The sequence below is a fragment of the Neolamprologus multifasciatus genome, chromosome 20 (genome assembly GCF_963576455.1).
Source record: "Neolamprologus multifasciatus chromosome 20, fNeoMul1.2, whole genome shotgun sequence".
Taxonomy (NCBI): domain Eukaryota; kingdom Metazoa; phylum Chordata; class Actinopteri; order Cichliformes; family Cichlidae; genus Neolamprologus; species Neolamprologus multifasciatus.
Genome location: NC_140458.1, coordinates 3,957,032 through 3,978,067, shown reverse-complemented (window position 1 = coordinate 3,978,067; position 21,036 = coordinate 3,957,032). Strand labels below are relative to the sequence as shown.

Genomic DNA, 21,036 nt, shown 5'->3' with positions numbered 1-21,036 from the left:
CTGGTTTGGACCCGAGGGTCCCATTTTTTTTTTTTTGCTCTGTTTACTTCAGACCAGATGTTTTATAAATTTAACAGCTGTTGAATCAGGACACTCGTCTCCACAGAACTACACAAACACTCAGCAATGACGCCACCTCACCTATGTCGAGGACCCACAGGTCCCCCAGCCGGCAGCCACTCATGCCTCCGTAGATGATTAACCTGCTGGCCCCGTGGTTTGTCGTCACCACCGCCGTGTGACTCTCTCTGGGTGGTGGTGGTGGGCCAGACGTTGCTGGAATCTCCCAGCCGACCACGCTGGAGCCCGGCCGCAGCTCCAGACAGTACAGGTCATTCAGGTATCTGAGGGCAGAGGTCAAAGAACAGGCTCAAGGTCTCTATCTGGACCAATAGTTTTTTGCTCTGGCTCCCGACGTTTCCTACCTGGGGATGTTGTTTTTGGGATCTTCGCTATCATTGGCAAGTCCACCAAAAAGGTAGCACCGGCTTCCAATCAGAGAGAAGCTGTGTCCAAGACGGGGGCAGGGGGGTGGGCCATTCTTTGGCGCTTTGGCCTTCAGACGTTTCCACTCCCAGCGACTCGCCTGAAGGTATAAGGTGTTACAGTGAAACTTTCATGAGCTTTATAAGCTTCATAAAGACTTCCAGGCTCTGCAGACACTTTGAATGACTGTTTTTACCACATTTACAGTTGAGATGAATGAATAAAAAAAGCATAGCCACGCTAATCAGCTCTGTACAGGCTAACACACTGCTGTCTACACCTACACCATCAATCGTCATCTGTGATAGTTAGCGTCTGTTACCCCGCTCCCTGCAGTAGCATCACTGACCTGCAGCTCATATAGGTCGTTGCTGTATTTGCCGTACTCCACCATCCCTCCGAACACCAGCAGCCTCGTCCCGTCACACACGAAGCCATAGGCGGCACAGCCGGGGGGGATGTCACCACGGACTGCAGGGATGAACCACTGATTGGTGGCTGGAAGTCAGATTGGTCAGATGTTATTCAGGATGTTCCTGATTTTCAGTGTTTCATGATAGCAATGTAACTTCTCGACCCAGTTAGGACCGTTAAAAGAGTCACTGTGAAATCTGGTAGACTGTACTGAACCTCTTAAGACAAGCTCTGACACTACACACACTACGAGTAGGGATGCAGGAATCTAATATTTGGTTGGAACATCGGATCAACCCCCACTCAGAAAACGGGACCTGCTTAATTTCTCCATGTTTCATTTGTTGTAGGACAGCAGTTAGTGGGTGTGGAGGAAGCTGACAGCAAAGTGTCAGCAGTTTGGAGGTTTTTCATGCTTGCTACACCAACACCTTTTCTTTTTATGTTCGCAAAATGTCTTTTGGTTAACAGCAAACTGTGGTCAAAGTGCACTGACAAAACTGAAAAGCTCGAATGGGAAGATGATCCAGCCTCTCGAGTCTTATGTTCAGTCAGAGGGATTTGATACGTGGAACATACACATACACACGCTACATGGTAGACCCTAAGAAGGTCATTGGTTTGGTCTAACACTTGCTGGAAAGTTTTATTAAATTATGTTATTCACAGAGTTTAATGATCACTGTGACAAATTTTCATGACAAATATTTCAAGAGATTTAAACAGGGACAATGAGAGAAAACCCCATTACAAACTTTAGAAATTATACTTGTTTTTTCCTGAAAAAAGCTCATTTAGATTTGGAACATTTGCAGCCTGCAAGCTCACATCAACAAGATGTGAACTTGGCATGAAAACACACTACATACAAAAATGTTTAAATCTACATCAACTGAACGAAACATATTCAACAAGCATGAACAGCAGCCCCAGAGAATGTTATTAAGGTAATAAAACAGTACAAATACGCTTGACACCAATTGGCTCAAAATACATTTGTGCTTTGAACCTAAAGCTTTAGGAAATCATCAACAACACAATCTTCACACACAGCAATTAAGTTTTCTTAGATAACGTCTTGATGCATTCTCAATCATCCAGGAAAGTAAACCAGCCCACTGAATGAACAATGGGCTCATGGGAGGTCAGTTCCTTAATCTTAATCATGCAAATTCTCATGACCATTGATCAACAACCACTGATCCACTGATGGCCATGAGTACCACACAAAACGCTAAGTCCAGATGAACAGAATCAACCTTTTGGAGATTTTCTTAGATAACTGTTTTTTTTTTAACAGTAACTTTGCTTTCTGTTTATTTTATTAAGAATGCCCGATGTAAACGGAATAACTTGAGAAATTAGTAAAGTCGTAAATATGTAAAAATTTAGTGATACATGCAGATTTTTATCTGCAGTCGATTGTAGGTCAGAACCACGATAGAGAATGATAAAATAAAGACAACCATATTAAACAAATAACGACCCCACAAACCACTTGGACGCAAATACAAAAACACTAAAAACGAATTTTGAAACGTAAGTGTTTTTAAACTGGCTTGTTTTTAAATGTTTTTCTTTATTTTCTGCAGCAACGTGGGGGTGTGTCCATGTGACGTCAGCAATGTTTTCAGTAAAAACGCGCCATTTCTCTCTATGCTTCTGCCAGAGCCGCCCGGTTAGCCGCTAGCTGCCTGCTAACCTTGTTAGCATGCGGAGCGGGGCTAGTAGGTTTTATTTGGTAGTCTGAGGTTAGCCTAGCCTAGCGTAGCATAGCCTAGCAGGCTAAGGGTTATTATTTATTGAGCATTTCAGCCTCATTAGTCACAAGCAGAACAAAACTCCGCTCTCTTAGCTCTTTAGCACAGTTAGCATCGAGATAGCATATAAATTAATTTAGCATGCAGCCACACATACCATACTCATAATTATTTGGACACATGGAGCATATGAATCGTACCTGTGTTGTAGACATGCAACTCGTCCACGATCCCCTCGTTCCCCCCACCGAACACCACCATCAGCTCCTTAATGGCTACGGCCCTGTGTCCGTGCCGGGGCCGTGGGACTGGACCAGTCGATCCTACGACGCGCTTCCAGCGGGGCTGCAGCACCGCTGGCCTCCCGGGTTTGGCTTCCATTGGGCTGTTCTCTGGGTGCGCTCCTCTCGGTCCTCAATGACAGACAAAGATCAAAATTCAGTCGCGAGTTTAAAACGTATGCGGCTGGCATTAGCCTGCTAACTAGCGCCAGAAGCTAACTAGCCGGCTAATGTCCCTGACGTTGTTGAATGGCTAACTAGCTTCTGCTACCAGGATTAAAGAGCCGCTCTGTGAGCTGCGGTCTAACCCGGATCCGTCCCCTTTTATTGGACCCACTATATAAAAAAGCCTTCCTTTCTAGATCCAGCCGCAGAATCGGGCTCAGACAGAGACCACTGGGGTGCTATCCAGCCCAGTGGGCGCTGCTTGGAGACGGGAGGAAGCCGCCAATAGCAGCTCAGGCTAACACAAATGAGCATACGGCTGCTGCGTGCAGTGCTGTGAGGAGCCCCGGAGGCAGCAGGCTGCTATCAGACACGCAGAGCAGCCGGGGCGGGAGCCGCCATCTTGCTGCTAGCAGAAGCCGCTGAAAATGGCAGTGAAGCTAGGTGGCTAACAGCTAGCAGCTAACAGACAACTTCCTGTCCTCAGTAGTAACCTCTATATACAAAACAGTGACTTATTAGCTCCGTGAGCAGCTTTCAGTCTACTGTATTAAACTTTCTAACTTAATTTAATCTGTGCATTTACAATAGTGGGAATAAATATTAATTAAAAAAATAATTACTTCATTTCTAAAAGTCTGCTGAAAAATTCAAAATCACTTTACAATCTGAATACAGAATCAAAAACTTTGATCAGTTCAGCCATCATCTGCTCATATAGACCCCAAATGACAGAAAACTGCTGGCAGATTCAAATAACCTGGGACTAACTAATCATATTACTGCGTTTTTTATTTATTGTTTATTTATTGTGTATTTATTATAAGTATGTATTTGATTACCTTCTCAGATAATTATTTTTTACACTGGAGTCCGGAGGCATATAAAAGATTAATATAAAAAAATAATTAAAAAAGCTAATCTTCATGTGTGAGTTTTGAAAGAAGTGTGCTTGAATGACTGTTTTAAGTCATTATTTGTGCCTGAATGACTTGCAGCATTTAAACGCAGCAGTTCCAGTCAGGATGCAGAAGATCCTGGAGCTCTGGCCTGCTGTGATTGGCTGCCTCCCTGTCGGGTGACTGATGATGCTCTGGACACTGGAAAACTGACAGTTGTGGACTTGACTGAGCTGGTTGTTGAATGTTTGTTTAAACAGCATTGCTGCTGACAGGTAGCATACATATGTTTCACCTCCAAACTGGGATTTTACCCCTGACTGTGTCACCCGAAAAAACTGGAGGGATTCGTAAAAGGACCAGAGCTAAAAGTGGCGCCATCGCCGTGCCGCTTCATCCAGCCAACAGAAAAACACAAATTTCAAACTTGCAAAGAAAAGCTGCAAATTTGGGATTCTGACACTTTTCAGTGCACATTATATTTAATTACATTTTATAATTACATTAACTAAACGTTCTGCAGGAATTTAGTCAAAACACCGTAACCTTCCATCTTAGACACCTACTGGAGTGGTTTTCAAATGCTGTTTAATATATACCACAGTTAAATATGCCACACAACGTGAATGTTTTCAACAGGACTTGACCCAAATTCTCAAGGCCTGGTTCCTCGCCTGCCTCTGCCTGATGGCCCTGAGAGTTTGCCGTCATCTACCATTAACAACAACCAGTCAAAGCGGAGGGTCCCTCCAAGCAGACCCAATATAGCATCGACGTTTTTAGATACAAACAGAACAACACACCCGGGCTTCTGTGATAAACACACCAGAAAACTAACAAACTAACTGCAAAATAAACACAGAAAATTGTATTAAGGAACAGTTTACATGAAGTTGTTTTTAAAAATAACTTTGTGAACACTTGGATAGCTTCACCCTGACCTCGCCCATTATATAACACGCTATATTTAATCAGCCATTTTGCAGTACTATTGACATTCTCTACAGTAAATGTCACAACAGAGCTCAACAGCTACTTTTTTGAGGTCTCTGTTTCCAGAATTGAATTTCCCATTTCCTATTTCAGGAAATCCTTTTATAAAGAGTTTTAATCCTTGAACCCAGACAACCAGCTGAGAGGTGACCTTTGACCATAAAAAGATTTCATTCGTATTAAAAAAAAAATAAAGGAAAATGGAAAAAATGACAAAGGTTCAAAACTGTGTACATAATTACATAATTATATAAGGAATCACTCATCACATAATTAACTGCAAATCCAAGACTCCACAGCCGTAAACCCCCTAAATGCAATGCTTTCATTGTTGTAGTGCTTCTATGGTTAATATGTTGTTAAATAACAGTTTGAATGGATTTTTGTAGTTTGTGTTGCATTATGTTTAAGTATCGCCTCCTTATTGACACAGAGCTTTGCACCTGACTGCAATCAGCACTCTTGTGGTTTCTAAAGTTTCACACTCTCAAAGCAACCTGATGATCATAGGTTTAAACATTTCCACGGCGACAGCGGCCTCCACCACAGATGTAGGATTATAGGTTGAAAAGTTCCACCCAGGACATCTAGCCTACGTCCTGTAACTTTACGAATAAAATTCATGACACAAGACTGTGGATTCTACAGCAGCACTATCATGGTTTTACAACACTGTACAGAAGATCCTACATCTATCAGCTTAGACCATCATTGACCGGAAACTTCCAGTGTCCTAAAAATCAGGATAATCCGAGCAGCAGCACGTTTTGCTTAAGCTGAAATATTTTTCACTTGTACAGGCACATTCTCATCAGCTGCATCAAATTCAACCCATTGCCTAAGCTTTGCTAAGTATTTCATATGAAACCACCCCTGAACTGTTTCTACCACATCACCGTGTAATTAACTGTTAGTTTTCTATTAGGACAATTAAGGCTCTGGTTGCCTAGGTAACCCTATAATATTTTTACCACTGCCTCATAGGTCAATCAAAGGTTTCTTCAAATTGCATTAGGGACCTGCTCAACTTCCAACAAAAAAATGATCATGCTGGCAAAACCAACTGGTAATATTGCTGTAGATGTGTCCATTTTTAACATACAGTCTATGACTGTAGACTAAATATGGATGTAATATAATTTACTGTATTTGGCTTCGTTCTTCTTTTAGGTACTTCCTTTAGGGGTCACGACAGCGGATCATCTGCCTTCATCTCACCCTATTGCTAGCACGGTCTTCCTTCACTACGTTCATTTATCTTCTCTGTGGTCTTCCTCGTTTCCTCCTCTCTGGCAGTTCTATCTTCATCCTGCATCCTTTGTCCACTATAGCCTCTATCCCTCCCATGCACATCTCAGCCTTGCCTTCCCTTTCAATCTCGGTTATCCTTCTGTCACAAGTTCCCAATGACGCTTGTCTGCACTTACTCCACCCTTCTTCTTCACCTCTCTTGTGCACTGTCCGTTACTTTGGATGGCTGAACCCAGGTATTTAAACTCATCTACCTTCAAATCAAGCTGCAGTTTCACTGTTACACCTTTCTCCCTCTCATTCACACACATGTATTATGTCCTGCATCTATTACATTTAACTTCATAGAGAATTTTTTACATTACTATAGTGTAAAATTTACAGCTGAGCTTGTAAAGCTGGAATTCTTCACACAGATTTGTATTTTAGATATTTATTTTTTGGACACATATACTTTAACAACATCAGTATCGTTGTTTTCACCGTGTCCTAAAATCGGTCCTGCTAATGCTCTGCTGTTTGTTTCAGAAACATGGAAATGCTTGCTGTGACCAAGTGGACAATCCAAACACAGCAAGCTGAACTCCCATTGAAACCTTACACGGGCTGTTTCACGTCGGAACAATTAAAAGCTCCGGTACACCTGCTGTTCTCCGCTTCCGGTTAGCTCGGCAGGTAACCGACGCACCTGGCTGCACTTTTATTTGCTGCTCAGTAACATTCATGACAACATAAGTGGAATCCAGCGCCACAGCTATTTGCTAGCTAATGCTAAAACCCACCGCTAGGCTAAAGCTGTTAGCATGCACTCACAAAGCTAACCGGCTAACTTGTATAATGTTTTATTTCTTTCGTATCTTCTTTATCACAACTGTAAATTAAACCTGGAGAGAAATCAAAACGTTTAGGAGCTGTTCTATGAGACATTTTAGATCTCCTGGGTGAAACAAGTATTTGTCCACCTAACCAAAACAAAACCATTTTCTCTCTACGGGAAGCCGGCGGGCTATCTGCCCATTCTGATCCGGAAACGGAGCGTAAAAGCAGACGTTAGCAATTCTGCAGGGTTGCTAATGCTAGTCTACTTTATTAATGTGCTGTTAGCAGACCGTTCTCGTGCTAACCAAAGATTATCATCGCTGTATCAGATAGCGTCCAACATTAGCTCATATTACCACAAAGAGCTGCAGGTAGCCGACGGATAGCTTAGCTAGCACAGAAGCTTCATTAATGATTAGCATCTGCTAATTTAATAGTGGTTAACTGATGGAGCTTTCACCAAACTTCCTGTTAAAAATGATTCTTTGGCCCGCGGGCTTGAGTAGCTCTGGAACGGTTAATGTAGCTCAACAACGAGCTTGCATTAAATAAGTAGCTGGTTATGCTAACGGCTGTTAGCACTGACGTCCCTTCCCTCAACAAACATGGCGGCAGTACCGTTAACCGCTCAAACAGGCTGAAAAGTCGCGAGTACCATTCGACCCGGTCCTGCCCGGTCCGGTCTGGAGTACTTACTCACTTTGCGGATTCTGTCGTGTACAGTCAGACTGAACTCAGAACAATCTTTCCGTAGCTTCAAACGCTCATCTTCATCTTCGACATGCCGTTCAAAGAGACGCCATTTCCTCCCCAACTTCACGGCGCAATAGCGCACCCCTCAGGACATACACAAACACACAGCTACAGTCTTTCAGTAGAAATGGAAACTAAATGTCATTAAAGCAATCTAAAATAAATGAACAAAACTGGGTTTTAAAAACTTGTTTAATTAAATTAATTAAATCAGCCAAACTATTTTTATAAACTGTCTCAAGTGAAGAACTAGTAAAACCAGTTAATTAACAATAATTATTTTCAGTGTTATATAGTTGCTTAGTAAAAAAGGTCCGATGTTAAAATGCCCAATTTTACAAGAAATAGACCTAAACATGTTTAGCGGCTGCTCCAAATCAAAAATGTTGTCATCTGATTATATTTTCTCCGTGCTTCAGTTTTGGTGACTGAAAATTTAATATTGTATTTCACAGGTAGCGGTGTCTCGGTGTTCCACCTGTACAGTGTATAGATGCAGTTTGCCATCAAAGCCAGCTAGCAGTACCTGATAACATTTCACCCTCCTGTCCACATATGACATCTTCTGGCTCCGCCGATAATAAAGTTTTCAAAATGCAGAACTTGTGACATCGTTCTGATGTTACCTTTGTCTTGCTCTTTGAACAACAACAGCCATCAATCCGATGCAGGTTTTTGTTGGCGCTCAATAACATAAAACATCGTCTCAAACTCTGCAGCATTCAAAGCATATAGCATGTACCGTGTTTTCAGACACAATTACAAATATTAAAATATTTCCATGTGAATTTTAAAATTATTACAGACTAATGAATAAATAATTTCAGTTAGATGAAAATAACAGGAATGTTGCGTTACGCTGACATGAGCATCACTTGGTTTGAACCCAGTGATGTTTTTTGGTAAATGCACAGCTGGAGAAATCTATGAAACCCAGATTCACCAGCAGTCTGAAATGTGACACACCAGCAGCTCTACAGTTTTTTCTGTAACATTAGTGATGATGAAATCCACAGCTGCACTCCAGAAACTGTCCATCTTTGGTCCTCTGCTTTGTGTCCATAATAGATAACCGCAGTCACTTGTGTTTAGTGGGAAGATAATCCAGCTCATCGCTCTCCTCCGGTCCTCTGATGCCCCCAAGACTCTTCTCTTCATCTGATCAGACACAGGAGAAACACAATGAGTGAACCAAAAACAAACAAAACCAACAGGTATCATAAAAACTCTTGAGTGTGGTTTACATACAGATGTTTTCAGACGACAGCAGCTCAGGAGTACGAATCCTTCCTTCCTCGTACTGAGCTTTCTTCTCCAGGAGTCGCTGTTTGCTGGAATTTATCTGAACTGAACAAACAGGAAATGGATCTAGTTTCAGTTTCAGAAAAGTTTAGGACAGGTGTTCAATAATGTCTGAAGAAACTAAGGTGTGGGCCTTTAATGAGTTGCTCACATACTTGAAGGCTCTGGAGATGTTGACTTCAGGGACCCTGCAGGAGAGAAGCCGTAGAGCCTTGCAGTGGCCCCTGCCGTGGTTTGCCCTCTAGTCTCTGGTCCTGCTGGGGCCCCTCTCAGTGCTCCGGGTGCTATACTCAAACTGGTGCTATTGGGCTGGGGAGGGAAATTGTACTGGTCCTCAGTGGGCACCGAAGGCTGGTTGCACTCAACCTCTGTGAGCCTAGCTGGACTGCGATACTGGGCTTTGGTGGAAGGAGATAAAGACCTGCAGCTGGTCCCGTTTGATCTCAGCTGAGAGCGAAGGTCGTACTGGGAGAAACCTCGACTCTCGTCGGTTTCACACGGACCAGCGAATGAACAGGAAGACACAGGAGGGAAAATGGATGACGGGGGAAGAGATGATGATGAGTGAAGTGGGTCAGGAGTGGCGAGGGTGAACAAAGAGGGAGAGGAAGAAAATTTGGTTGACTGTGACACTTGGTAGGTGTCCTCCAGTGGTCCCAGTTTACTCAGCTCTTTGGAAAGCTGTTGTATATTAGAGTCCAGAGAGCGGGGAGGTCTGGGGAAGGACTGGTAGGGAGGCTCCCTCACCATTTTACATACGTCCTCAAGAGATGCACACACCTATGAAAAAACAAAACAACACACTGAGGTGAAAAACAGGAGGATCCGAACAGGAGCCCTGAGGAACTCCAGAGTGCTCTAAGCAGCAGTCACAGAAGTCCAGATTAAATTAAATTGCACCACAACCAGTCTGAACTGACAGGATATGCATCTGAAGAAGTCTGCAACCACTGAAACTACATCTGAGGAGGTCTGGGGAGACTGAAACTACATCTGACAAAGTCCAGATTAACAAAACTGTTTAAGAGGAAACCAAGTGAGTGCGGCTGGCTCTTACATCTTTCATTACCGGTCTCTTCTTCCTGAGTTTTGCCAGACACCTGCAGGCCAGATCCGCCAGTTGCAGGCTACCAGTAAGCTCAGCAGTGCCCCCTGCAACGAAAGTGAACACAACAGGTAACAGGAAGGACATGGAGCAGGCACAACAAGGACAGGGACTGTGGTCTTAGCTCCAACACTGACCGGAAATCAGCCGTTTGTCAAGATGCTTCCTCCAAACTGCTTCAGTTGAGCCACCTGGACCTTCCTTGATGTCCTCCACCAGGTCCTTCTGCAAACCAGAATCAAAACCAGGGTGAGTCCGACTCAAACAGACCAGGTTACCGGCAAGGAAACACACCAGCCGGGTTTGGAAGAATTCTGCCATTTTCCAAAGCTTCAGATTCAAAACAACCTGATCTGCAAACCAACTGTGTGAGCAGGTGTGTGCTATTACCAGGTATCTCTCTCCACACATCCCATCTTTCTCCAGAGCTCGACGTCCAGTCAGCACCTCGAGCAGCACCTGAAACACACAAACGCACCACTGTGTTTCTCTTCTGTTTTCTGGTCTCAGAATAAAAATGTTCAGTTTCACATCAGTTCCTAAAACAGGATATTTCCTGTTGCTAACTCTATAACTTACCTACAACTGACAAAGAGGTTTCTCTAACTAATAGATGGTTGTTGCTTATTTTATAAACAAAACCACCTACAAATGATTATGTTTATGATATTTTTTATGGTTTAATGGCTGATGTTTTAGTGTATTTAATTATGCTTTTCAAACATTTTTATGGAGAAGCTTGAAGCTTAGGGTGCAAATTATGCTTCACAGTATACTAGTATTACAGATCAAACGATAACGCCGTCATACTTAGTACAAAGTCTTTCTGTTTCCAGGTACTTTTTTTTTTACTTCTGTGCTTCGGTTTCAAAATCTACAACTTCTTGTTTACATCTTTTGTGGTGTTTAAAATATTTTCTAGAGGAACAATCAAAATTGAGGCCTGCAGCTGTAAATCTTGCTACTCCTCAACGGTTAGCCACGGTTCACATCGAAACATCACATCATAGTGATTAGGAATTAACTGCATTAAAAATAAAGTCCTATAATATTAAAAACATACGTTTCACACAATTTTCCACTGTTCTCATAATAGAAACGGGCCTGTTTCTGTACCAAACTACAAACCGTTATTGGAAAAGCAGAAATACTTTTATAATTAGGAATATATGAATACACAGAGTCCTCCCATACTGTGCTAAAAGTTCCTCTTAAACTAACAGACTTCGTTTCCCATGAGGCCCTGCGACATCTCACCACTCCGAAGCTGTAAACGTCCAGTTTGGGTCCCAGCTCTCCTCCTCTCACGTATTCCTCCGGCAGATAAGCCAGCGTTCCTCTCACTGTTGTCGTTTTACCCACGGATGTCGTGCTAGCTGCCGAGGTGCCGGTGGGTACAAACCGAGCCAGACCGAAGTCTGAAAGCTTCGCCGTCATGTGACTGTCCAACAAAATGTTGGAGCTGGAGAGAAACAGATAAACAAAAGGAGTTCGGGTTAACACACCAGATGAAAGCAGAGGCTGTTGTTGCCAGTGCGTCGCCATAGTGCAAATACTCGCACTAACAGACTTTAAAAAACAAAACAAAAAACCAACAGATGACTTTTTGACATCACTCAGCCTTATAACCAGGTGGACCACATCAACTGTGATAAATGAGTAGATGTGGCGGTAAATACACTTCATGCAAATCATTTCATTACTTCTTCAACGGAAACTTCGTCTTGATGTTTTTTTCCTGTGACCTTTGTATGAACTGTGAAATGAAGGCGTGAATTTCAACTGAAACGTTACCCGACGGTCTGCCTACGCTGACGTGTTTTACACACAATTCAGAGGAAAACAAAAATGATGGCGACCTCCAGATAGCAGAAGAGGAAGAAGAGGCGCTTCTTCCTCTCTTTGTTGCGTTTGGCTGAATGACAAAGGACACCATAAATATTTATCTTCCTGATCACTTTTCCTTGACTAGAGGAAAAATGTGAGAAGTTAGAAGAGAACAGACTACAGGGTGAACGTTGGTCTGCTGTGGTGACATTGCAACGTCCTGCACTACAAAAAGCTCATCTTTCATACTGTTCCTGCATTCGTCATATAAAAAAGGATAATCATGAAAAAATCTGAAAACAAATGGAGCAGGCTCGGTCTCAGCAGACAGAGCGGGTCGCACACGGTGGTTCAATCCCTGGTCCTGCAGTGCAAATGTTGCAGGCGTAGAATACAGCACTTTATGAATGTGTATGACCGAGCAAGACTGTAGCTCGTAGTAAAAAGTGCTTCGACTGCTCAGTGAGAAAAGTGCTATATAGGTACTAGCGCATCTTCCAATTCAATAACATAAATAAAAATAAATTCATCATCAAGGCTGGAATTTGAAAAAGGGAATTTATGACCTATAAGCAGAAATAATATTTCTCACTTTCAAATTAGTTACTCATCGTGTCCACGAGTTACTCATCATGTCCAGTCATTTCTCTCTTCCTGCAGGAAACAATCCAGTATAGCTTCTGCTTTCTGCACGTTTCAGTGACTCATGTCAAATAAAAGTAATCCTAAAGACTGTAATACAGCTGTTCACTTTGATCCATTTAACACATATGGATTCATAAATACACTGAAGAGCTCCAGGGTGAAGGTCACCTTTTCACGTCTCCGTGGATCAGCGGCTTTTCGCCTTCAGGGCGGCAGTGGAGAAACTGCAGAGCTTCTGATGCGTCTTTAACAACACTGACTCTCTGAGGCCACGAGAGCACCGCACACTCCTGAAACACACACGGAAATAACACAACCCTCCAAAACAAATTGTAAATGATGTAGTGTGCAGGGTTTTCCCCAAGCACTGAAACTCGGGTGCAGGAGTGTTTCTACAGAGCATCATGGAGAATGCACATGAAGAGGTAACGGTGATTAATAAACACCACCATTACCACACCAAGCCTTTCATATTTATAATCACTTCCCATCAGTGGATCTTATTTATTTGTATATCACAATCTTTTATTCACATCTACTTGGAGCAACAGATGAAGGCCGATACACTGGGTGTATCAGGTTTCAGTGTTGCCAGCTTTCTTTCGGTAATATTGCAAGGATAATGGCAAAAGCCAACACTGAAAAGACCCAGCAATGACCACCTATGACACCCAGAAAGCACCCGAGTCCTGGGAAAACCCTGGAGTTATCTGAGCTGTGTGCATCTGTGTATGTGTTACGTTGTGCAGCTGGTCCTCCAGAGATCTGTTCTCCATGTAGCTGTAAATCAGACACAATGAACCTCCTCCGTCACTGAACCCTAAAAGATCCACAATGTTGCGATGTCTGAATCTGAGGAGGACACACACACGCACACACACACACACACACACACAATAACAACCATGTGACTTTAATCAGAACAGATGAAATCTGCTGAATCTCACTGAGGAACTTCACCCACCTTGACAGTTGCTCCACTTCAGTCTGGAAGCTCTTCTTCAGCAGAGCCCAGTCCAGCAGACCGTCCTGTCAACAACAGCAGCAATTCTGACCAATCACAATCTACTTCCTGGCAGTAAAATGGACCAATGAGAAGGCTGATTCAGACAGTGAGCGGTCGACCCCTCTCTAATTATCAGTCGATGTTTATCTTTTAACTTTTCTAAAAAGAGCCAAAAGACTCGTTCAGACTAATTTTGTCTCCGTTTCCATGGCAGCAAAAACCTCGAAAATCACAGCCGTTTTTAAAAATCTGCCTGTGACAAACCCATAGACTGTACGTGAAAGATGTTGGCAGCTACCGTGACAGCACCCATCGGATTGTGAAGTCCGTTGAACCCTCGAGATGAGCCATTTTGCTGACACCATGATGGTGTTTTGAAACAGGATGTGCACACTCACTGTCACACACATGTTGATGAGCAATGAGCATTTCCTGGAAAGTCCTCTCTCACACTTAGAATGACCCAAATGTACAAAATGGACTGAATTTTTCATTAAGTGTGACTGAAACGAGAAGCTGAGATGATAACATCAGCAGTAAAGTGTCGACTATGGTCCTGACAGAGTTTTTTGTTCAACAGCAGCAGTCGCTCCCTGGTGGCCTTTAAAAATGATGCAGGTTTAAGGCACCTCTACGATGGCTTCACTTTTTAGACCCAGAAGCTAAAATTGAAGCTCATATTTTGTGTGGAGACGGGTTTAGAAGGGAACCACCCGACCCGACCAGCATCGCGGGACTTCCAGGTCGGTCTAAAAAGTCAACCAAATGTAGAAGTTACCTAAACCGGCCTTCTAACAGCCAGCAGGGGGCGACTCTTCTGCTCTGTGACCTTTCGTCTTAACATTTTTGACTCAGTCACTAGTTCCAGGTGAGACTGAATAAAACATGAAGATCATTTTGTAAAATAAAGAATCAAAAATATACTCTAATTGGCTAACAACTACTCACTCATTAAAACGATTAGCTAGAGGTGTCGTCATGGGGACTTGACTAACCAATGGCCTGGAGGCTACATTCATCTTTTATAGGGTCTGTAGCTGTGACAAGCCAAAACAAAAGCCTGCACAGCCTTTTTGATCTATTTCCAACTTTTGTGTTGCTTAAACTTCATTGTTAATGGCCTGCAGGTGGCGACTCCTCTGGTTACATAAAGACTTAAAGGGCCCTTTCCTCAAAATAAAAGTGTGCAACACCATTTCTGACTTTTTTGTATTTCATCTCGTTTCCTGTCATTTCTTTGGTGCCCGACAGTTTTAACTTTCTAGCTCGAGCGCAGAAATAATCGGACGGTTGGGATCGTGAATACATTTACTGTAACTGCAGCGTAAACTGTAAGCAGAGTTTTTCTGTACCAGTCCTGTTGCTGCCTGAAAACCGCTCGCTGTCTGAAAACCCCTCAAGACTGAACTGCATCGTGATTGGCTGACCTCTTTGAATTTCTTGACGGCGCACTTCATGTCCTTCAGAGTCGCTCTGTACACGACTCCAAACCCCCCCTCCCCTATCTGCAGGCAGGGGGAGAACCCATTTGTCCCAGCATACACCTCTTCATATGACAAGCGCATCACTCGGATGCTGCTGCTCACCGCCACCATCACCTGGGGCTGGGGGATGACATCACCACCATCATCGTGCTTTGTTGTAGTGATGTGTTTGTATTGATTGTTGAACAAACCTTGTGTAATGCGTGTGCAAGTATGCGTGTGTGAGAGAGAGACCTGGTGACGTTGTTGCACTTCAGAGAGTAGCCCCGGGGGGGGCGATGCAGGTCTGGGTAATGGACTTCGTCTTCCTTTATTTACAGAATAAAGTAGTGACATCATCAGTGTCACAGAACAAGCCGACTGGACATACGTAAATGTCTGTTTATGCTTGTGTTACCTATTGAGCGCAGCCTACAGGTGTCCTGTATGGGTGTGGCCCCAGGCTTTTTGGGAGGGGGGACAAACTGAGAGTCAGAAAAAGGAGATAAAGAAGGAAGATGACGAGCAGGAGCAGGAGCAGGAACATAGGGGTAAAGGTCCAGACTTCTCACCCCTGCAGACAGAGAGACAGAATGAGAAAAAGTCAGTCCTATACAAAAGGTTCTACTGAAAACATGGACTTCAGGCACGTTGCACTAACGTATAGTGATGAAGTGTTTTAAGAGAATGTGATCAAACCAGAGACATCTTCAATATGCGTACAGGGAGGGGTACAGCACTGAGGATGCTGTGCTAAGTGTCACTCTTTTAATAAGCAAGCATTCAGAAGATTCAAAAGCTTATGATCAGATTCTATCTGCATTTGATTGTTCGTCCACACCCACAGTCCAAAAACTCTTAAATTTAGAAAAACCTTAATTATAAATTGGTTTTTATCCCTTTTGTCTAGCCGGTCACAACAAGTTAAACAATTCAATCTCCGCGAGTTCCCCTCTCCTTTTCACCTTGTATACTACTGGCTGTTGAGGTAACTGGACTAATTATGGGGTTATCAAATTCTCATCACAGAATTTGATAACCCCGTTATTATTATATTATATCCTACATGCAGGTGACCGCCCGTCTTTATCCCACAGGGATATCAGTGATTTCAAAGTGTGATGTAACCGTGATCGTCTCATTTTGAATAGTGATAAAACTGAAAAAAAAATGCTATTTGACCCTAAGGGTATATGTGCACACGACCCAGTGGCAATTGATGTCTGTACAATAGAGCACATATAAGTACTTGAGTATCTATATGGACAAATTCTTTAATGGTGAAGAATACGTTGATTTTTAAATGTGAAAAATTAGCTCAAAGACTCCACTGTGTTTGTAGACTCAGGCTGTTTGAAGTGAGCTCTGTAGTTATGGGTAATTTTTGTAATTCAGTACTTGAAAGTTTGATTAGATATGAGATGACAGCCTGGTTTGGAGTCTAAGATTAAGAAACTGATAAAAACTACCATGAAAGGCAAAGGAAACAAAGAGAAACAGTTCCTCGAATGCTGCTTTGTTTAGCACCGTTTGTCCAAGATTAATATCTAATGTGGTATGACTACACAAAGATAAGAGGCAAGTTTATTCTTATCTTTGCAGTCTTGCAGAAACATGAAAAAGACGACATCTAGGTGGGAGCACTGATGCCGCCTTTCCAGATGTGAAGGCTAGCACTTCTATAGCCACTGATGTACTTCCATATAGGGCTGGGCCATATCATACCGTTCACGGTAATACCGGTACAATGTTAGGCAACGATAAGAAAATGAAATATCGCGATAGAATATGGGTCAAACGCGCATGCGCAGTGCTTTGTTTTCATACGCACATGGCCGATTGTTGAGTGAAACGGATGAACCAGAATTGGTTTGTAAAAATGGTGCAACTTCAGTGATGTGGAACTGGTTTGGTGTTTGTCCGTCAGATACACAACAAAGCACATTTTTTTGTAGAACATGCAAGCGGGCCGTCGTTATTGCCGTATTTGTTGGACTAAGGTGCTCGTAAATCTGGGAGTATCTTGACAGACAGTAATTTTTGGAAGTGTTCCCGACTCCATGCACCGATTTCCATGACAGAATCGTGCCTGTTTTTAATGCTGTGCCTCCTGAGGGCCCAAAGATCACAGTATCCAATATTCATTTTCAGCCTTTTCTCTTGCACACAGAGACTTCTACAGCTTCTCTAAATCTTGTGATGACAGTATGTACTGTAGATGATGAGGTATTCAAAGTCTTGTTGGTTTATGTTAAGGAATATTATTCTGAAATTCTCCCCCAACTGATAGACACTTTTTTAAAGCTACAACTACAAAAGTAGTTTAATTTGTTAAGTATCAACTTATGAGTGAACAAAGTCAAGCATGAGGGTAACCACAGGCAGCATATTCAAGATGAAGTGATAACTAAAGGACAACAACTCTGAGCAAACCCAACAACATTCACAAAACAAAGCACCCTATGTTGGTTGTGATCAGCTGTAAACACCTACAGCATATATCTGTGAAATCCAACACATTTTAAAACCTTATTTTCCTTTTTAAAAGACACTTGGGAACAAATATATTTAAGAATTTTTAATATATGGTCTTTTTTTCTAGATGCAGGTGTAAATAATTATTAATTGACTCCTGTTCATCGAGGGCCATCTCACAAGCACCGCGGCTGAACTGCAGCCAGTTTGTGCACCGTGGCATTAACATTAATCCCTCAGGGTCAAAGGTCATTAGTGTTTGGAGGTAAACTCACAGTTCAAGATGACATCACGGGGGCGTAACAGCTGCAGATCCTCCAGCAGGTCGATCAGCTCTCCGACTCGAATGTTCCTGTTCGAGCATTTGACCATCACCCAGTGGGTCCGCCTTTCCTGCCTCTCAGCCAATCGCACGTCGTTCTGATCCATCAGCATCCCAGAGGCTGTGAGACAGAAACAGTACGATCAAAAACTGCAGAAATATGAAGTAAACTGATTTTACAGACACTCAGACTTCAGAGGACAAACACTAGCTCGCTATAAACAATCACAGATATAAAATACAAGATAAGATAACTCACTAATAACAATAAGATAATTTTTTGACACTTTAGCTGTCCTCTGTGATCTTTCAGGCCTTCTGGTGTTGGCAGTACATCCATTCTGTTATGCCGATTGCTGTCTCTCTAACAGCTTTATTTGTGTTTGTCGACATAATAATGAAAGAAAGCTAGCGCCAGAAAGCTAGCGCAGTTCTTTTTTAAAAGCGCTCGAATTAAAGCTGAAAGTCTGCACCAGAATCACATCTTGATGATCGTTTTAAAATTTCACCGTGGTAGTGTACAGAAGCGAGAACACAAAAATACAGAAAAAAATTACTCCAAATACTTATGGAACCTCACATACTGTATGTTGAGGCATGTGATCTTATTCAGCGTGCAACATTTGCCCTTATTTATTTATTTTAACATCTTTTTCTGTTGGTTAACACTTGTGACTCGTGCTTCATCTGCAGTGTTGCATTAGAGTTCGTCTGAAAGATTTCAAAGACATAATCAACGCACGTGCTGTCCGCCAAAAACCACAACTCCATCACCTGATGTGGGTGGGATACACAACAACTGGGCCCGATGCTTTTCAGCTCGGAAAAAAAAATGACCAGAGTTTACCACAAGGAGGAAGAAGTGCAAAAAAACCCAACATAGACCAAAGGAGCAAACAGGAAAAGCATGGGCGATGGCAATTTATTGTTCTAACAACTGGTTTCATTTCATTTCAAAGAAGTGCTTGTTCTGCTTGTTCTGCCTCCCCTTGCCCTCAATCACTAACAGTGTCTGTCTGTGCAGAGTCCATTTTCCCCTCCAGCTCCTTTTTGTTACTGTAAACAAATACATTTGTTTACAGTATTTACAGTAATGTTTACTGTAAATAAATTTGTTTACAGTAAACAGTAAACAAATGATTATTATTTGCTAATAAAATTACCAGCAACAGCAAAAAATATGAGCTAGTACAGCCCACATTAGTGGTACTTTGTCTCTTTTTTGACAGCTACAACAAGCCAACCTTCACGGTTAAAACAAAAAACGAGTATCAAAAACTGATTTTCCTTAGGGGCGAGCGTGGCTCAAGAGTTGTCAGTTCGTCCTGTAATCGGAAGGTTGCCGGTTCGAGCACCGGCTCGGACTCGGTCGTTGTGTCCTTGGGCAAGACACTTTACCCGTTGCCTACTGGTGGTGGTCAGAGGGCCCGGTGGTGCCAGTGTCCGGCAGTCTCGCCTCTGTCAGTGCGCCCCAGGGTGGCTGTGGCTACAATGTAGCTGCCATCACCAGTGTGTGAATGTGTGTGTGAATGGGTGGATGACTGAACGTGTAAAGCGCTTTGGGGTCCTTAGGGACTAAATAAAGCGCTATACAAACACAGGCCATTTACCATTTTAAACTTTGTGGCTTATATTGACCAGGATAAGGCGCGATGTCTCGGGGATCACAAGTAGTTGCCTTTGATGGCTGCGAGGGTGATGCAAATTGGAACTGATGGTGATATCAGAGAAAAGGTGCAGGTGACCAAAACACTAAAGGTGAGGCTTCAAAATAACATCACAATGCCTGGCTCCATCATCTGTATACAGATCTACATCTAAATCTTTTTTAAATCATCTTTTCTGCCAACTCTAACTGCTCTAGTATTTCTTTTCAGTGTTCCACTTTGACAGCTGTGAATGTTCTCTAATGCTTTAATTTAATTTTGTCGTTTTTCTGTAAAACTTCTATTTAAGTAGAAGAGAAACTGCCAGAGGTCTTCCTCCCCACCATCGCCAAATGCTGCTTATACAATGTAAAACTTTAAAAGTGTATTTCATTCGAAGAAAACTTAAGATTTTCAAGTCACCTGAACTCAATATAGTACACCAACATAACAGAGCTCTACCTAATTTTTAGTCAAATAAACCCTGCACAACCTTAGTTAAGAGAGTTTACAGTAAAACAGAAAACTTCTGGATTTTTTTGAGAAACTTCAAACTGTTTCTAATCACATTTCATTATGTGTCAGAACACACAGGCATTTCAGTTTCTGTCACATTCTTGTGCTCCGTATTTACACAATATTAACCAAGTGCACTTACAGATAACGTCAACCAGAGACTTCCTCAAAACAGCCACCGGTGAATTTATCTATATTTAGGCTAACTGTAGTCAAAATGTGACCTAATATCGGAAGAAAACTGTACCTGATTTAATCTCAGCTGACACTCACGCTGAAGCAATCTTTTATTATATATTTTACAACTATGTGAAAATAGTTGGGACAGGTAAGCCCTGTACCTGAGGGCAGACTGAGAAGGATGGGTCACAGCTGAGGCTCTCACAGCTTGTTTAATTCTCATTTTCTGTAGTGATTTCACATGGCAGCAGTTAAAGTTGTTACACAGAATAAACACGCTCGAGTTTATTTTGGTGAAACACCCAATTAACGGTGGACTCCACCGTCCCTCCTACCCCAAGCTGCTGGCCTTTAGCTCTGAGCCAAAGTTCGGGTTCTGACTCACCAAAGCGGGTCCAGTCCTGGTTTGACAGCCCGTCCATGATGCGGCAGAACTCACAGTCAACGGAGGCGGGCAGGTTGTAGTACAATACGGCCCTCGGGTCTCCTCCCGACATCTTTACCTAACTCCTACAAGTTAGTCCACGCTGAAGCTAATAGGCTAACCGATGACAGCGGCCACCGCGGGGAACTCTGGGTGGTCTGTAGGGTATCAGATTCACACAAGGACCTGGATCACATCAGAACCGCCCGGAACGAACCTGTTCAACCACTTCAAAAACTCTTTCAAACTACAGGTTTGAGTCTTTCAGCGCTTCCGCCTAAAACAAGCTAGCTGCTTCCGCTCC

The 21,036-nt window shown here is 42.7% G+C and overlaps 2 protein-coding genes and 1 long non-coding RNA gene across 7 annotated transcripts in view; 1 reads left to right on the top strand and 2 right to left on the bottom strand.

The window, feature by feature from the left end:
• The window catches only part of hcfc1b (host cell factor C1b), a 22,581-nt gene extending 14,632 nt beyond the window's left edge, over nucleotides 1–7,949 (bottom strand). The window contains exons 1-5 of one of the 4 annotated variants that reach the window (XM_085145223.1): nucleotides 7,765–7,949; nucleotides 2,861–3,073; nucleotides 836–984; nucleotides 426–586; nucleotides 142–344 (exon numbers count right to left, since the gene is read on the bottom strand). In XM_085145223.1, the coding sequence (XP_085001349.1) occupies nucleotides 142–344; nucleotides 426–586; nucleotides 836–984; nucleotides 2,861–3,041 (694 nt within the window). In that variant the 5' untranslated portion in view covers nucleotides 3,042–3,073; nucleotides 7,765–7,949. Of the gene's footprint in view, nucleotides 1–141; nucleotides 345–425; nucleotides 587–835; nucleotides 985–2,860; nucleotides 3,484–7,764 lie in introns of those variants that run through there. The other 3 variants (XM_085145224.1, XM_085145225.1, XM_085145226.1) reach the window with 3 other exon arrangements.
• Nucleotides 3,620–11,714, top strand: LOC146494131 (uncharacterized). The gene is made up of 2 exons (XR_014871445.1): nucleotides 3,620–6,485; nucleotides 6,778–11,714. It is a non-coding gene; the product is annotated as an uncharacterized LOC146494131 (long non-coding RNA).
• irak1 (interleukin-1 receptor-associated kinase 1) lies at nucleotides 8,653–21,036 on the bottom strand. 2 transcript variants are annotated; one of them, XM_085145228.1, is made up of 15 exons: nucleotides 20,694–21,036; nucleotides 17,920–18,087; nucleotides 15,588–15,743; nucleotides 15,425–15,498; nucleotides 15,134–15,304; nucleotides 13,665–13,729; nucleotides 13,441–13,552; nucleotides 12,869–12,990; nucleotides 11,486–11,690; nucleotides 10,619–10,687; nucleotides 10,366–10,453; nucleotides 10,181–10,275; nucleotides 9,279–9,903; nucleotides 9,070–9,168; nucleotides 8,653–8,979 (listed from the first exon to the last, which is right to left on the bottom strand). In XM_085145228.1, exons 1-15 carry the CDS (start codon nucleotides 20,803–20,805, stop codon nucleotides 8,900–8,902), a joined length of 2,241 nt encoding a protein of 746 aa, XP_085001354.1. In that variant the 5' UTR covers nucleotides 20,806–21,036; the 3' UTR covers nucleotides 8,653–8,899. The 2 variants fall into 2 exon arrangements, with proteins under 2 accessions (XP_085001354.1, XP_085001353.1); XM_085145227.1 differs by having other exon boundaries at nucleotides 15,134–15,310; nucleotides 20,694–21,035.

Coding starts and splice junctions, on each gene's coding strand:
- irak1 (XM_085145227.1), bottom strand. CDS start 20,805: ATGTCGGGAGGAGACCCGAGGGCCGTATTGTACTACAACCTGCCCGCC. Junction 11,691..12,868: donor ATCCACGGAGACGTGAAAAG/GTGACCTTCACC, acceptor GTTTCTCTCCAG/CTCCAACATTTTGTTGGACA. Junction 9,169..9,278: donor AACATCTCCAGAGCCTTCAA/GTATGTGAGCAA, acceptor CTGTTTGTTCAG/TTCAGATAAATTCCAGCAAA.